This window comes from Delphinus delphis, chromosome 10 (genome assembly GCF_949987515.2).
Source record: "Delphinus delphis chromosome 10, mDelDel1.2, whole genome shotgun sequence".
NCBI lineage: Eukaryota > Metazoa > Chordata > Mammalia > Artiodactyla > Delphinidae > Delphinus > Delphinus delphis.
The window spans coordinates 72,293,739-72,311,532 of record NC_082692.2 but is presented as its reverse complement, the minus strand read 5'-3'; the positions used below and the strand labels follow the sequence as shown (position 1 = coordinate 72,311,532).

The following is a 17,794-nucleotide window of genomic DNA, read 5'->3' as shown; positions in this document are numbered from 1 at the left end:
ATATTTCTGGAGTCCTCCCTTATACCTATTTTTAATCCACTAGTGTATGTATTTTTAGGACTTGAGTTGGTTATCTAGAGTAATGCTCTTTGTTTATTTTGTCTTAGTTCCCAGTAACAATTCTACAGAATGGAGTAAAAATGACTAATGAGCCTCCTACGGGTCTTCGGCTAAATCTCCTCCAATCATATCTCACTCATCCAGTTTCTGATCCTCAGTTTTTCAATGGATGCGAGGGAAAGGAACTGGTAATACTCAGCCCCTGGAACTTTTAAAATGTGTTTTTATAGTGAAAAAATATGAAAACATAAATATTTTATTTAATATTAAACTTTAGGCATTTCCTAAGAAGATAGAAATTCTACCTATGTTATTTTATTCCCAGTTGTGTTCTGCTTCCCATGTAGTAGATACTCAAATAAATATTTGTTGAATGAATGAACATTTCTTAGTTTGTACAAAAGTCCAACAGTGCATTTGATTAAGACAATTAAGACCCAAGAGTAGCAATCTATTTTAACATTATTTATTTATTCTTTCAACAAATATGTTTGTTAGGTACGATATAATGCAGTGAGAGTAAAATAGACACTGCCATCACCAAAAAAATCTGCCTTCATGGAAATTCTAGTGATAATGTTTTGACACATTAATAACACTCTTCAATGTATCCGTATGTAAAAAAGTTTTGCACATGGTATTGAGGACGTTAGGAGTTCCAATAAATAGCACTCCTTTTCTCTGCCCAAATTCTTACCAGTTAAGAAACAGGAAAAAGTACAAACATATGGGAACCAAATTATAACCTTAATTACTGATATAGACTAGGTTGGAAGATGTAGTTTATATCTGTGAACAAGTGGGCTTAGTATTACTGAACCCAGAATTAAGTACATTTATCTACCCAGAGGAACAGAGGAGAACTTCCTTCCCTGCCGGAAGCTCACTTCTAAGAGAGAAAAGGGAAAAGCTGAGCAAAGCATATTTGCTTGACTTTCCCCAAATTTACCCGTCAGATAGGTACTCCTCCCTCCACCAGTGAGTATAAGGATGGAGAAAATCCAGGAGTGTTACATTAATTGAAGTTTCCCTGCATGGAAGGAAACATCAGCACTAAGGAGATTTTGCACACGCCCTTTAAGAGTGGAGTCTCTGTTTTCTATAGCCTACCAGCTCTCCTGAACATAAGCCCTGCTGGCTTTCAAAGCCTGACGTTCTGGAGGCTTGTCTTCTTAGTGCAGGGCCCCTACACTGGGGAGCCCAATGTGGGGCTCAGACCCTTCACTCCTTGGGGAGGACCTCTATAATTGTGATTTTCCTCTCATTTGTGGGTCAGCAAACCTGGGTCCTGACTACAGTATGTCTCTGATCCTCCTACCCATCTTGTGGTTCTCTCTTTATGTCTTTCGTTGTGGAAAATCTTTTCTTCTACCTTCAGTTTGTTCTCATAGATAGTTGCTCTGTAAGTAGTTGTAATTTTGGTGTATCAAGGAAGGAGGTGAGTTCAAGGTCTTCCTATTCTGCCATCTTGGCATGTCTCTCTAGCACTATTGCATTTTAATAAAGTATAATGTTATTGTAGTTTGTCTAGCTTGGAGGTTTTGGATAAGTCATAAGATTAATACTTTTTATAGTATTAATTATTAATACTATTTATAGTATTTTGGATAGTCTTTCTAAATAAAAGTTTGTAGAGATATATGATCATAGAACCTTATAATGAAAGATCATCAGTTCCCCTCATTTTAGTAATGGAAATCTGATCAGATTTTTTTCTTGTTGCATATTTTTATCTTAAAGGCATGGGAGAAGTTACTCTTTGGAGTTTGTTTTTTTCATGCCCTTGTGCAAGAGAGAAAGAAATTTGGTCCTCTTGGTTGGAATATTCCATATGGATTTAATGAATCAGATTTACGCATCAGTATTCGACAACTACAGGTAAAATTAGAAAGGAACTAACATTGATGGAGGATCACTGTGTACCAGGCCCTAGGCAATTCCCTTTGCTTAGAATGACTTATTCAGTTCTCCCAACACCACTAATAGTTGGCTAGATGGTATTAATAATTATAATTTTGGCTTATAAAGCATAATCTCCATCTGCATTTTTCTGCTGCAAATAATGGGAAACCTGATTCAAACTGGCTTAAACCATAATGAAACTTTTTATCTCACATAAAAAAGAGTTGCAGAGGAAGGACAGACTCTGGAGTTGGTTGATTCAACAAAAGTGTTGGCATCAAGGACCCTAGTTCTTTCTTTTTGCAGTGCCCTCCTCAGTGTTGGCTTTATATAGGTCCTCACTATACTCTACTCTTAGCCTCCACTCAGTCAGATCTACAATTTAGCTCTATCAGTCAACAAAAACAGTAGAAAAGGAATTTATTGAAAGAATATTGGGTAGGTCACAGAATCACCAAGATGGCTGGAGAGCCAAGGCATCCACAGTCATATCCAGAATCATATCATGTCCGGTAACAGCATTCCTTCTACTCTTATTAAATATCAGACACCACAGCTCATAGCTGCCACACAGACACTAGTCTACTACATACTCTCTGATGTCATCAAAAAAATTCTTTGCTGTTCCTGCTTCTTTGCACCCTAAACCCCAGTTCAGTCTAGGATGGCTACATCTGAGTTTCCAAGCCCAGGTCACAAGCCTAGGCTTTAGCCATAATGGAGGCTGAGAAAGTGAGTGGTCGGCTTTTTCAGTTTCTGTAGACTTACAATGAAACATGAGATGCATGAGATGGTCAGCAGCCCCCCACCAAAGGAAAAAGATCAAATGTCCGCGATAAATTACTACTCACTCAGACTTTGAACTAGGCACATTACTTACATGAATTTTAATTCTCACAGCAACCCTGTAAGGTGGGTATTATCCCTATTTTGGAGAAAACCAAAGCTAAGAAGTAAATTTACCCATTGAGGTAAGATTTGAACTCGGGTCTGTCCAACTCCAATACTTTCCCATTATTTCTGTCATGTTTTACCAAACATATTAATCCAACTAGACAACCACAGAATATTGTATTTTTCTGCTTCTGTGCTGTGATAAGGGCCTTTATGACATGGGGCTTCAAAACAACCATGATGATAATTCTTCCAACCCCACTTCCATGTGTATAGATTGATGGATGATTGATTGATTGATAGATATTTAAGGCCATCTTAAAATGGAAATGAAGTGAAATACTTTAAGGTTTTTCTCATTTCATTTTTCCTTTGTTTCAGTTATTTATAAATGAATATGATACAATTCCATTTGAAGCTATCTCTTACCTGACTGGAGAGTGTAACTATGGAGGAAGAGTGACAGATGATTGGGACAGACGTCTCCTCTTAACCATGCTGGCTGACTTTTATAACGCAAACATAATTGAAAACTCTCATTATAAGTTTTCTCCCAGTGGAAACTATTTTGCACCTCCCAAAGGCACTTATAATGAGTACATTGAATTCATTAAGGTAACTGATATCACTGAAAATAGGGTAAGATTCAAGTGTGATTTTTCTAAAAAGCAAATAGTGAAGTAGTCCCCCATAATGTATAGGATTAGACAAGTACTATGGTTCAATCAGCTTTCAATATATTTTGTTTCTAGTAGTTACTGAAAACTGGAAAAGTTTGATTCCTCTGTTGTTTGATGTTTAGTTGATTTTTAACCCTTTTTGGTCTGCACATGTCTACCTTATGAATTAACGTATCCAGTGAAAATGTGATGCTTGTTGAATCTATTTTCTGGTAGAAACTTCCATTTACTCAACACCCTGAGATATTTGGATTACATGAAAATGTTGATATCTCCAAAGATCTTCAACAAACAAAAATCCTCTTTGAGTCCTTGCTCCTCACCCAAGGAGGCTCCAAACAGACAGGATCCTCAGGAAGTGCTGACCAGATTCTACTAGAAATTACCAAAGATATTCTCAACAAGGTAATGTTTAGCTTAAGATATGTTACTTGTAATATAACATAAATCAAAATGGCACTGAAATGCCAACTTGAAAACTCCATTTAGCAGCATTATGACCTTGAGTGAGATACTTTGCCTTTCTGAACATTAGTTTTCAAATCTGTAAAGTGGTGATAATAGTACCAGCTGTATAATGTTCTTGTGAACATTAAGGAGATCATTAAGTTAAAGTGCTTTGCATAATGCCTGGCAAATAGTAAGTTCTTAGTAACTACAGTTGTGGATAAGCTACTGAATATATGATTTATTATCATTTCTAAATAAAGATGGTGGGCCTACTTTTTTTTTTTCTTTTTTTTTTTTTTTTGCGGTATGCGGGCCTCTCACTGTTGTGACCTCTCCCGTCGCGGAGCACAGGCTCCAGATGCGCAGGCTCAGCTGCCATGGCTCACGGGCCCAGCCGCTCCGCGGCATGTGGGATCTTCCCGGACTGGGGCACGAACCCGTGTCCCCTGCATCGGCAGGTGGACTCTCAACCACTGCGCCACCAGGGAAGCCCGGGCCTACTTTTTTTAAATGGAGGAAATGGTCTGAACTTGCTGGTTCAAGGAGGGAATGTTTTTTTTTTCTTTTTTCTTTCTTTTTTTTTTGAGGGAATGGTTTTTAATCTATACCTTCAGAAGTGAGGAGGCACAGGGAAATAAGATCAGCACTAAATTAACAGCTACAGCCTTTTTTCCCCCCCATACTACAGCCCAATGTACTTATCCCTCTTGGTAAAGTGGGATGATAATCTCTTTTCTCACTTTTTTCTGTGTCTTAAATTCAGTAAAGAACTACTAAGAGGACTTCATGGTGCTAAGCACAGATCTTCACAACTCCCCTCCAGGATAAATACTATAATTATCCCCATATTTCAGTGTCAGGCACTCTGACAGAGCAGAACCTGACCCCTACCCCATCTGCCTTGAAAAACCACGGATGGCACCTACTCTACTCTCACAGTTGGTACCCTTGCCTTACACCAGTCCTTAAGTAGAGCCTACTCACCTTAAGCCTGGCTGTGGCCACTGGAGAGGAGAAGGGAGCAACACTGCCTTCTACCCCTGGGTAAAATCAAGCTAGTCTCCTCCAACCTCCACCCTGGGACTTCTGCTTCTGCCATTTGCCTCTTCTCACCCTCAGCCCCTTCTTCTTGTGTGGTTTATCTCTTCGGGGCAAGGTTCTTGCCCTCCCAAAATGGTGGCTCTTACAAGATCCCTAGCAGGAAGTTACCTGGAAGTGGCATATAGGACTTAATTGGGGTAGAATGTTTGTGCTGAGCCAAATGTGCCTTGAGTGACACCACCTAATATGACTTAGAATTCTTTTGTACCACCCAAGGACCATTGCCTGGGGACAGTCTGGGCAGCTCAACTTTCTTAGTTTGGGAGTTCCCCCATAGGGAAATTCCTTTGCCCCTTTAAGAGTGTGAATTCCATTGTCTTGGGGCTTGATCACCAACCCCAAAGTCCCCTTTATCGCTTCTCCTCAAGTGTCTCTGAGATGCCTCATTGAAATCAGACACTCAATGGCCTTCTCTTTCCCTATGCCCTGGAACCTTGCTACATTTATACATTAATTATTTGATAGTGATGTAAGCAAATCCATTTTGAGCCAGTTGATAATTTATTGGAAATAAATTAAAAAGAGTTATGAAGTGGTACATCAGTTTTATTAATGGAAAATAAAATTCAATTTACAAAAGAAAATTGCACAACTTTTCAGAAATGTATATCTTCTTCATAGTACTCTATCCTGTAGTAAAGAGCATGGGCCTTAGTGTTAGAGATCTATGGATTTAAACAGACCACTTTTGGACTCTGTACCCTTGGGCATTTACTTAACCTATCTGTACTTAAATGATAATGATGGCCACCTAATAGTGAATGGTAAAGATTACATGAGATAATGTTTGAAAGCAGTTAGCATAATACTTGGCACATAGTAATTGCCTAATGTTAGCTATAATTGATATTATAGCTGAATGAAACTAATTATTTATTCTGAGAGTAATATGCGATCTTCAAAATCTATTCTCTTAGCTACCAAATGACTTTGACATTGAATCAGCACTACTCAAGTATCCCGTGAGATATGAAGAGAGCATGAATACTGTTTTAGTACAAGAAATGGAAAGATTTAACAAGTAAGGAGCTCTATACCCAGTTATTCAGAAGGCTACCAACCAAAGTTGATAAAAAGTTACACTGGTATTGAATTAAAAGTTTAAGAAAATATTATCAAAACTTGCCATTTCATTAGAGTTTTTCTCCTTTTTTAAAGTTGCATAATCTTCTGCCCCAGAAGGGAAGGTATCTTTTATAATGTAAAAATGGTGATGAAATAGAGATCTGCTTTTACTGGTTAAAAATTTTCATTAATCATAATTTCTCATCCATCTATTGCTCTTCTCCTCAGGAAGTGAAGATGGAATGAGCCTTATCTTGGTCTATGTGTAAATACATCTCTTGTCATTTTTCTGCCATTGACACATATACACCCCCCCCATTTTCTTCCTGAGTCTATCTGGATTGACTAGGTACCCTAAAATAGCAAACAAATTATTTGCTTTGAATTTTTTAAAATAAATATATTTATTTATTTTTGGCTGTGTTGGGTCTTTGTTGCTGCACATGGGCTTTCCTCTAGTTGCCGCGAGCAGGGGCTACTCTTTGTTGTGGCGCGGGCCTCTCATTGTGGTGGCCTCTCTTTTTGAGAAGAACAGGCTGTAGGCTCATGGGCTTCAGTAGTTGTGGCAAGTGGGCTCAGTAGTTGTGGCACATGGGCTCAGTAGTTGTGGCTCGTGGGCCCTAAAGTGCAGGCTCACTAGTTGCGCTGCATGGACTTAGTTGCTCTGCGGCATGTGAGATCTTCCCAGACCAGGGCTTGAACCTGTGATCCTTGCATTGGCAGGCAGATTCTTAACCACTCTACCACCAGGGAAGCCCCTGCTTTGAATTTTCAAATTGAATTTTCTACAGTTAAATACTGGCTTAAGGAATGGAGAATTGTTTTGGTTATGAATTTTCTAGTGTTTCCAAGTTTGTTTCAGTTTCCAGACTTTTTGAAATTTTAAAATAAAGCATATTAAAACACTATGATGCCTTTATTAATTTAGTAATTCTTATACAAATACCATATGTATTTACATATCATAACATACTCTCTCTCAGTTGCTTAGGCTTCTAGGCTAAAACCCTCACTTCAGGTATATTTATGGTGTTCTTAGCAGTTTGGGCCTCAGTGGGAAACAAAGTACTTGCAAGGGTATAAATGAATATACACTGTATGTTTTAATTCAGTGTTTCCAAAGTTTCAGCCATTGTATCGTACCTTTATAACTTTCTTCATATTTGCATGTCACCTATAACATTATTTACCTGATATTTTTTCTTAAATCATTCTCTGTTTAAATTTGCCTGGTCTTAAGCAATAATACCTTGAAAGCACCAATTTTGATATGCAAGTTATATTATTTTCTATATTTAAAAATACATATGTAATAAATAAGATGAAAAATGTGCATCCAAGTATCACCTAAAATTACTTTATATTATCAAGTGGGAGGTGACCACACTTTGGGAATACACTCCCATAAAGCTGTGAATGGTATCCTGCTATTTCTTCTACTGGAAAGACTGTATGTTGGTATTTAGTATCATATATGTTGATGACACAATTTCTTTCCTTGCAGTTTAATTAAAACTATACGCAACACTCTACAGGACCTTGAAAAAGCTATTAAGGGCGTGGTTGTCATGGATTCTGCTTTGGAGGCACTCTCTGGCAGTCTGCTTGTTGGAAAGGTTCCAGAAATATGGGCCCGACGATCATACCCAAGTCTTAAACCCCTAGGAAGTTACATCACAGACTTTCTAGCCCGGCTGAACTTTTTACAGGTTAAAAATTATATATAATATATATATATTATAACGTATACATTATTTCATTTTTTGGGAGATACTAGAAGAGATACTAGAAATTGGCTGTGGTCACTTGAATGTCTCTGAGTTAGATGAAATGGATTAGTAGTTTCATGGTAATCTAATCAAAATTTTAGAATATTGAAAATTATACACATTTCAAAGTACTAGTAGAAAATTAAAATTTTATTTTACCCAAACCCAAGTAATATGTGACATTTATATTTTTGAAGATTCACAACTTGGTCTTGTGATTTTCCTACTGATGGTAAAACACAAAAAGAGCCTGAGGCTTGGATTTATCAATAATTGTCCATTATCTAGAAATCAGTGCTTCTTATCTCTTATCTCATAAAACCAGGGAAAAGATGGAGTGCTTTGAAATCTCCGAACGCTTCACCCTGCAATCTCACACATAAAGGATGTGTAAGGCAGCACACTCTTTTTCCTCCCCAACTCCTCTGCTTGCCCCCATCCTATGGTTGATGCTTATGTGAGGATAGTGGGTGGGGAGAGCCCCCAAAATACATTTTGGAAATTCACATAGGTATATGACCTCTCAGTGTTCAGTTGCCCTTTTATTATACAAACGCTTTATCTGTTTCACTATAGAAGCTAATAATAAAATAACCCTACTTGTGAAGATGTGGAGAGATAGGCTTTCTCATACATTGCTTTTTAATTTTTGCCAATCTGATAGGTCAAGCATATCTTTGTTTCAATTTGAGTTTCTTTGATTATTAGTGAGTCTGTGCTTCTTTTGGTATGTGTGTTTGCTGTTTGTGTTCTCTCCTGTGAATTGCCTATTCATCTCCTAGGCCAGTTTTTCATGGGACTATTTTTGTTTGTTTTAATCTTTTTATAAAATTTTTAAAGGTTACTTTCCATTTACAGTTATTACAAGATATTGGTTTTATTCCTCACATTGTACAATACATCCTTGAGCCTATCTTACACACAGTAGTTTGTGCTTCCCACTCCTCCACCCCTACATTGCACTCCCACACTGGTAACCACTAATTTTTTCTCTATATCTGTGAGTCTGCTTCTTTTTGCTGTATATACTAGTTTGTTGTATTTATTAGATTCCACATATAAGTGACATCATAAAGTATTTGTCTTTCTCTGTCTGACTTATTTCTCTTAGCATAACTTCCTCCAAGTCCACCCATGTTTCTTCAAATGGCAAAATTTCATTCTTTTTAATGGCCAAGTAGTATTCCATTGTATATATATACCACATCTACTTTATCCATTCATCTGCTGATGGACTCTTAGGCTGCTTCCACATATTACAATTGTAAATAAGGCTACTATGAACATTGGGGTGCATGTATCTTTTCAAATTAGTGTTGTTTTTTTCCCAATATATATCTGAGACTGGAATTGCTGGGTAATATGTTAGTTCTATTTTTAGTTATTTGAGAAACCTCCATATTCCACAGTGCCTGCAACAAGTTAAATTCCCACCAACAGTGTACAAGTGTTCTTTTTTGTCCACATCCTTGCCAGCATTTGTTATTTGTATTGATTTTGATGATAGCCATTCTGAGAGATGCAGGGCGATATCTCGTGTGTGTGTGTGTGTGTTTTAACATCTTTATTTGAGTATAATTGCTTTACAATCGTGTGTTAGTTTCTGCTTTATAACAAAGTGAATCAGCTATACATATACATATATCCTCATATCTCCTCCCTCTTGTGTCTCCCTCCCACCCTCCCTATCCCACCCCTCTAGATGGTCATAAAGCACCAAACTGATCTCCCTGTGCTCTATGGCTGCTTCCCACTAGCTATCTATTTTACATTTGGTAGTGTATATTGGTTGTACCTTCTCCCTTTTCATTTCTGATTTTATTGATTTGGGCCCACTCCCTTTTTTCCTTGATGAGTCTGGCTAAAGGTTTATCAATTTTGTTTATCTTTTCAAAAAAACAGCTTTTAATTTCATTGATTTTTTTCTATTTTATTTATTTATTGATTTTTTTCTATTTTAATTTCATTGATTTTTTTCTATTTTATTTCTATTTATTTATTTTTAGTCTCTATTTCATTTATTTTTGCTCTGACCTTTGTGATTTCTTTTCTTCTATTAACTCTGGGTTTTGTTTGTTCTTCTTTCTCTAGTTCCTTTAGGTGTAAGGTTAGGTTGTTTATTTGAGATTTTTCTTGTTTCCTGAGGTAAGCTTGTATCTCTATAAACTTCCCTTTTAGAACTCCTTTTGCTGCATCCCATAAATTTGGGATTGTTGTGTTTTCATTTGTCTCTAGGTGTTTTTTTATTTCCTCTTTGATTTGAATTGCCTCTTCATCTCCTAGGCCCATATTTCTTTGAAAATTTTTTTAAAAATTAATTTATAGGAGCTTTTTATGTAGATTATACACTTAACAAAAGAATCAGAATATAAGGGCTTTTTTTACATTTTTTTAAAAAATTTATTTATTTTTTGGCTGTGTTGGGTCTTCATTGCTGTGTGCGGGCTTTCTCTAGTTGGGCGAACAGGGGCTACTCTTCATTGCAGTGTGCAGGCTTCTTGTTGCAGTGGCTTCTCTTTTTGCAGATTACAGCCTCTAGGCACGCGGGCTTCAGTAGTTTCTGTCCCTTATCAAAAGTATCTGACATATAGTTAATTCCATCCTCCCCTTGACATAATCTTGCTTTTTTTCATTTCCTAAACTTTTCTGAAATTTTAATCGGAAGTGCTTACATTTCTCGTATACTGCTTTGTTCCTGAAGGGCCTTGAAGAGTCTTTAGCTTGGTCCCCTAGAGGGGTCCTGGTATGGTGCCAGCTGGAATAATATCCAGGACAAATTTCCTTTGTTGTTATTGTTAATATAAAGTTCATATCAAACTCTACTTTCCGAAATTGGCTTTCCCCTTGGAATCATTCTGTTTGAATGAGAAAGGAAAATCTCACTCATTATTGGGCATGTTTATCATCCTTCACCACAAATCTCTTCCCCTGAATGGATCTTCCCTATTGTTTTCTTACCCTTACAGAAGCTGTACAGTTTTCCCATCATCTTTCTCTCCCCTGGACTCTTGACTTTACCTCCTAATGATTCTTAGAGTTAACAAATTAAACAAATTGAGTCATCTGGAGTTTTTTCTTCTTTTCTCATTTCTCTCTCACTGTTCACCCTACTTACCTTCCCTTCCTCCTGCCTGTGCCTTTTTTTTTTTTTAAGCTTTTTGCACACTGGCTGGAATCTCAGATTAAATCTGGGATCCGACACTTAGTATCTGTGTGACTTTGAGCAAGATACTCATCTTTCTACACCCCAGTTTCCTCATCAGTAAAATGGGAGGAATAATTCCTAACTCACTGAATTATTTCGTGGACTAAATGAGATGATGCATGTAAATTACTTAGCGCCTACGGTGTGCACTAAGCGCTCAGTAAATGGTAGCTAATTCAGAGATTGTATGTAAGTAGCTGACCCAGACACTCATGACATTCTTGGCTAAATGAAGCCCTGGAGTGAGCAAGGGAACGTTCTATACACTTGCCTCTGGGTTTTTATAGCTTTCTTGTGCATGATACTAGTTCTGCTTGGTTTGTACCCTTGTCAAGCTCCATCTCTTTCTCTTCTTCTTCTTTATCTGACAGCTTGTACTGTTGCAACATCTCCAGCAGTGGTTTGTTCTCTTCTTCCCAGGGAGCAAAGCTGGCTTCTTCCCATAGTGTGCTGCTCACTCAGAGACAAAGTTCGTTTTGTTAATTCATCTGTTCATTCAAATGTGAATTGAGACCCACTTTGTCTAAAGCGCTTTGTTGCTGGATAAAGTTGCCAGGTTACCTTCAAGTTGCCAGTAGTCTACAGGAAGATAATCTATGTATCTAAGAAAAAGCTAAGAGCAACATATAAGATGCTCTGGGAATTCAAAGAAGGGAGAGAGTTCTTTTACTTCGGAAAGCAGAGTTTGTTTATTGGATGAGGTAGCATTTGAGCTGGTCTAAATGATGAATGGTTTTGGACACTACAAATAAAGGAAGAGGACTTAAGAGACAGTTGTAGGATGAAAGGCACTATATCATTTAGGATTGATTCTGTTGTAAAAATTTTGACATAAGCAAAAATTAAGTTTGTTCCCTCATGTAATTGAAAAAGCCAGGGAGTAAAGTGACTCCAGGCAGCATTTGGCCTAGGGTGTAAATGTGGTTGCCTGATCCTGGCTTCTTGCACTTTTCTCTCGGCTCCAGTCTCTGTGGGTTAACTCCATTCTCAGTTAGGTTCTTGTCTGACGGTAGCAGGATAGCAACAGCAACTCTGGCCTTACATCCACAAAACTTCAAAGAGTTTAGAGTGAATCTTTTCCCCAAAAGTCCCAGCAAAAGTCTCTACATCTCTGGCTTTGATTGGGTCACATGTCCATTCCTGAATCAGTCACTATGACTGCAGGTATGATCAGCTAGGCATGAATGACATACCCACTTCCAGAAGGTGCATTTCCACCACCAGAAGTGTTTCGATTGAAAGTGTAGGAGGGTTCATCCTCCAGAGAGATATAAGAGTAGTGCCACTTTAAGATAAGCAGAAAAAACAACAGATGTCCACCCAGTGCAGAGAAGAGACCACCAAAAGTACATTCTGATTAGAATGTAAGATTTTTAAAGGGGAACTAAAAGGGATGGATCTTTAAATACAATCTGGGGCCAGGTTGTGAAGTATCTTGAATAGGAGCCTAAGATGTTTTAGACTTTAATTTGGTAGGGTAGTAGTAGATTGCTGAAGAATTAAAGATGCTAAAACTTGATCTAAACCATGCATGGAGAAGTGTACTCTGGCAGCATCGTTATAGATGTACTGAGCAGACAGAGGGAAGAAACAAGAAGAGGTACACATGATACAGAAAGAAGGCCAGGATATCTAAACTGGAACAGGGATAGTGGATGTGGAGGCAGGGAGTTTAAGAGGATTAAGGAACTGGAACCAACACATGAAGGCTATAGTTAGACAATGCATAAGATATCTAAAGATGTTTGCTTTTTTTTTTTAATAAATTTATTTATTTTATTTATTTATTTTTGGCTGAGCCGGGTTTTCGTTGCTGCTTGCGGGCTTTCTCTAGTTGTGGCGAGCAGGGGCTATTCTTCATTGTGCGTGGGCTCCTCATTGCGGTGGCTTCTCTTGTTGAGGAACACGGGCTCTAGGTGTGCAGGCTTCAGTAGTTGTGGCTTGCAGGCTTTAGAGCGCAGGCTCAGTAGTTGTGGCACACGGGCTTAGTTGCTCTGCAGCATGTGGGATCTTCCCGGACCAGGGCTCGAACCCGTGTCCCCTGCATTGGCAGGCGGATTCTTAACCACTGCGCCACCAGGGAAGCCCCAAGATGGTTGCTTTTGAGTGGTATTTTTTTTTCTCTCTTTGGTTGAGTGGTATTAAGTAATGTAATAAACCCTCAAATAATTTACATTTGCCTTTTTGCAGAAGATTTGAATCTTTCAAATTTTGTTTTATTCAGGTTAATGTTAAGGTTAGTTTGAATTTTCCAAGAAGAGTAACTAGAAGGGATAAAAGGTAGCAGGGCCAAGATAGGTTGTGTGTTTGGTGTCAGGAAAGCGTCCTGTGATGGAAAGTGTGGGCAACATACACAAAAACCAGAATTAGGAATTGTATGTCAGGTGATTCTTAAGTTGAAAAATGAACATAATGCATTTTTTTTTTCCTTTATAGGACTGGTATAATTCAGGAAAACCTCGTGTGTTTTGGCTCTCAGGTTTCTTTTTCACGCAAGCCTTTTTAACTGGAGCGATGCAGAATTATGCCAGAAAATATACCATCCCTATTGATTTACTAGGATATGAATTTGAGGTACAGTAAACTCCTTAAACTCCAGAGTATATCATTACATCAAAGGCATGTATTTAAGCAAGGAGGATATGGGGAATTCATATTTTTATAGCCCATTACAAACAATTCTACTTCTTTCCATTCTTTGTGTTCATGAAGAAAGTATATAATATTTGTCTTGCTATCTTTATGAGAGAATTTTTATATATCTCAATATTCAATTCAAATAATCTAATGCTGTTTTTCTATCTTAGCAAAAAATTAATATGAGGTACAGTAAAACCATATAAATATGTCAAAAGGAATCGTATTATATATTTTTAGATTTACATTTTACTGAAAAAGTCTTACAGTTTAAGAAGCTATTATATGGTGGAGTTTCCCTGAATATGTTCTGAAGATTTAGCTACTGCTTTCTTTATGAGACAAAGTTGTCTAGGGAGGAAATCATTGCTAGTGTGTGCTTCTGCCTTCAGGTTATTTCTTCTGATACATCTGAGGGAACACCAGAAAATGGCGTTTATATCCACGGATTATATCTGGATGGAGCACGCTGGGACAGAACAAGGTCAGTAGTTTCAACTGCAAAGACCTATTCATTTGTAGTTGAATCATAGGTGAGATAAGCTGTCTGCTACCTTTCCCCCCTGCCATCCCCATCAACCAAAAGACTTCTTCTAGAGAATACGACAAGTAATAAATAGTATCAGAATTCTTGCCATAAGTCATTACTCAGGCTCGGACAGTTAATGAGTGAGTAATTTCAGGTTCTGAACAATTTTGAGTTAATATTTCAATGGTCTTACTAGTAGAAAAGTTAGTTGAAATTATTTTCCTTCTTCTGTTTTATAACAGTTACGTTCTGTTTGGTAATGTGTAGGAGCACCTCAGTTTCAAACAGTTTACAGTAAAGTTCCCATTTCTCCTGGTGAATGGAAAACTGTTTCTTGCATTTTGATGACATAATAAGTACATATTTTAAATAAATACTGAATTTCCAGCTTAGGAAACTAAACAGTGCATATGTGTGTATATATATGTTTATATACACACAGAGAGACATATGAGAAAGGGAAAGATTATTTCCCTTGAAGCCCTGCTCTTTAACAATCCATTACTAAGCATAATCTTCTATTTCCAGAGTCAGGGTTACACTTTGCTCTCAAGGGAGGGTTAAAGCCCAAGGCAGGGAAAGTCACTTAAGGAGCATGAAGGTGGTTTTACAGAGATGGTTCTAAGACAGTGATATGAGGAGACTTAGCTGCACATAGTTCATTTGATTATCTCTCTTTTCATTTTCATCATTCTGCTGACATTTCTCTTAACTTACGTTTCCTTATATATGTATTCATCTTTTCATCCCTTTCTTCCCTCCTCTTGCAAGCAAACAAGCAAGCAAAGAAACAAACAATGTAGCATAGGGAAAATAAACCACATTTTCTAGATAGATCTGTGTTTGAATCCTCATGCTGGCATTTAAGAGCTGTGTTACTGTGAGAAAAGTACTCAATCTCTCTGAGCTTCCTTCCACTCTTCATCTCTGAAATAGGATTAGAAATGGGGACAAGACTATTGGGAAGGTTAAATGTGACAGCATAGTGTCTGCCTCATGGACAGTGCTTTTAAAATGGCAGGAATTGATATTTGTCCACTGTTTGACACATTGCCTTTCCATATTTTTCTTCTGTTTCTCTCGATTCTTCATTGCCTCTTCCTTGGTTTTGTTTGGTTTTGTTTTTACATTTCTTTTCCTGCATATCTCTGGTCCTCTCTTGTATTAAAAGCCAATAGCTAAGTAGCAATTTCGAAGATGCAAATTTTATTTTATTTCTAATAAACATCTGTCAATTTCTCTTCACAGCGGATTGCTTGCCGAACAATACCCCAAACTTCTGTTTGACCTGATGCCCATAATATGGATAAAACCAAGTAAATATATTTCTAACAGAACTTTGTAGAGTTTTAGGAAAGATAATGATAGATATTATAACTGCTTCCCCAAATAAGTCTCTGTTCAAACCTATTAAGATTTTGTTCAATTATAGTAAATAGTGACTTAATGTTTACAATGGAAATATATTGTTCCGCCTTTTTGGGTTGCATTTATATTATTTTAGGAATATTATTCTGCCTCTTTCTGCTCTTATCCCATGGGATATAGTGTTTCCTTTGCCCCTCCGCTACACTTCTCCTTTTTCAGTCTAGAGCTTCCCATCAATATTTTGATTCTGAAGTGCCTTTGCATACCTCTCAGAGACACAAATAGGCTTGACACAGTCTCCAGCTAATGACTAGAGTTTTCTGGCTATAAGAAACTCCTAGGCCTAGGAGCCAGCCAGGTACCCCAAGGTACAGATGTTGCGAGCCACACGGGGTGGAGGCCAATTTTGCCCCCTTGGGTAACCTACTTGTTCCTTCCCTCCTTCTGCAATCATCATTTCCCCACCAAATCTGAACAATTGAAGCTCATTCTTTTGTTTTTTCTTTCTTCTCTATTTTTTAATTCTCAAATAACTATAAATGAAAAATTTATAAATTACCCAATCACCACTCAACCCATTAAGCATTTTTTATTATTAAAGCAGTTCATTTATAACTATGACAAATGTGGCCTCAGTTTAGAAAGATTCCTAATATCTCATATCTGGCTTTTCAAGGATTGTGTATAGATTCTTTCTGTGAGTAGGTAAGAGTTGGTATATTTTTCTTAGTAATAACCTGCTGAAAAAAAATAGTAACTTCAGCTTCTAATTTATGGATTTCTTGTATTAGAGCTCTAAGCAGCTGTGTTTCTCTTTCTGCATCTCCTCCATTACCTATGCTGTATTTTATTCCTTCTTCCCTAATTTCTCCTTCTCTCCCAAGTCCTCTTGAGTGTTTTCATACCTGCTAAGTGATCAGGTCTTTAAAATCAATTCCTGTCCTCCAGACCTAGAATCATGCACCATATGAAATCATTTACCTTGTTTCACAACCATAATTATATGCCAGCTGTAAAAACACAACAATAATAACTTTAAAATGTTCAATATCATAATCATGATCTTAGATTTAGTACTGGTCATTTTATTACAAGATAAATAGTTGTTCTTTTAGTACCAGTGGCTGTTTTCCTTTTATCAAATGAATATATTTCCTTTTTCTTCAAGCTAAAAAGTCTGAGATTGTGAAGTCGAATGCTTATGTCTGTCCTCTTTACAAGACAAGTGAACGTAAAGGAACTCTTTCCACCACAGGACATTCGACTAATTTTGTCATTGCAATGCTGTTGAAAACAGACCAACCCACTCAACACTGGATCAAACGTGGGGTTGCTCTGCTTTGTCAGTTGGATGACTAAATTGGACAAATTAAGAAAACATCTGAAAGAAGTTAAAAAAAATTGCCTTCACTTACTTGAAAATATATATATTATAAAACCCAAGTATCTTGGTGTAATTCTTTTAAATGATCTTTGTGAGTGGTCTTTGCATTGTTCTCCTCCCTGATGTACCAGTCTCACTTGGAGCACAGCCTTCCACACGGACTCTCAAGATCACAGACATCTGTGGAAGAAAAATGTGAAAAGAAATGTGGAAAATCTTTGAAACTTTTATTTAGTTCCTCTTTTTAGTTTGATATATATGTGAAAAACAGATTTAGGAAGACTGGATAAAATTTAACTAATATCAGAAATTATCTGTTTCACAAGTGTTAAGTCATTTCATCAGCTTCAGTAATAATTTCCACTCACCTATGTGAAGTGATTATACACAAACATTTCAAATACAAAAATAAATAAATTGTAAATAAGGAAAATGTTGAAACAATTTCAGAATGAAACCCCTTTCTTCATACTTTTAAAACATTAGTTCCATTTCTCACAGTACCCCTGTGACAAGGAAAGGAAACGCAAAGCGGTGAATTGACATGCAAAGGCAGTGAGATGACTGGAGGGAAATCCTACACACTTGAGGTGGTATCATGCTTCTTGGCATCTGCTTCATATTTAATTGGAAATACCAGGTGGGCGCTTTGTTATTTTTAGTAGTTATTTTTCTTATTATTTAGTATGCACTTAACGTATTAGTGTATATTAACAATTTTTAAACATTTCAACAAAACAAAATTATAGT

The 17,794-nt window shown here is 37.1% G+C and overlaps 1 protein-coding gene across 1 annotated transcript in view; it reads left to right on the top strand.

Moving 5' to 3' along the window:
- Positions 1–17,019, top strand: part of DNAH12 (dynein axonemal heavy chain 12) — a 229,191-nt gene extending 212,172 nt beyond the window's left edge. The window contains exons 66-75 of the mRNA XM_060021479.1: positions 108–248; positions 1,801–1,938; positions 3,238–3,471; positions 3,753–3,941; positions 6,005–6,108; positions 7,657–7,861; positions 13,563–13,700; positions 14,156–14,247; positions 15,541–15,608; positions 16,829–17,019. Coding sequence (XP_059877462.1) covers positions 108–248; positions 1,801–1,938; positions 3,238–3,471; positions 3,753–3,941; positions 6,005–6,108; positions 7,657–7,861; positions 13,563–13,700; positions 14,156–14,247; positions 15,541–15,608; positions 16,829–17,019 — 1,500 coding nt within the window. The remainder of the gene's footprint in view (positions 1–107; positions 249–1,800; positions 1,939–3,237; positions 3,472–3,752; positions 3,942–6,004; positions 6,109–7,656; positions 7,862–13,562; positions 13,701–14,155; positions 14,248–15,540; positions 15,609–16,828) is intronic.
- Positions 17,020–17,794: the final 775 nt, after the last annotated feature.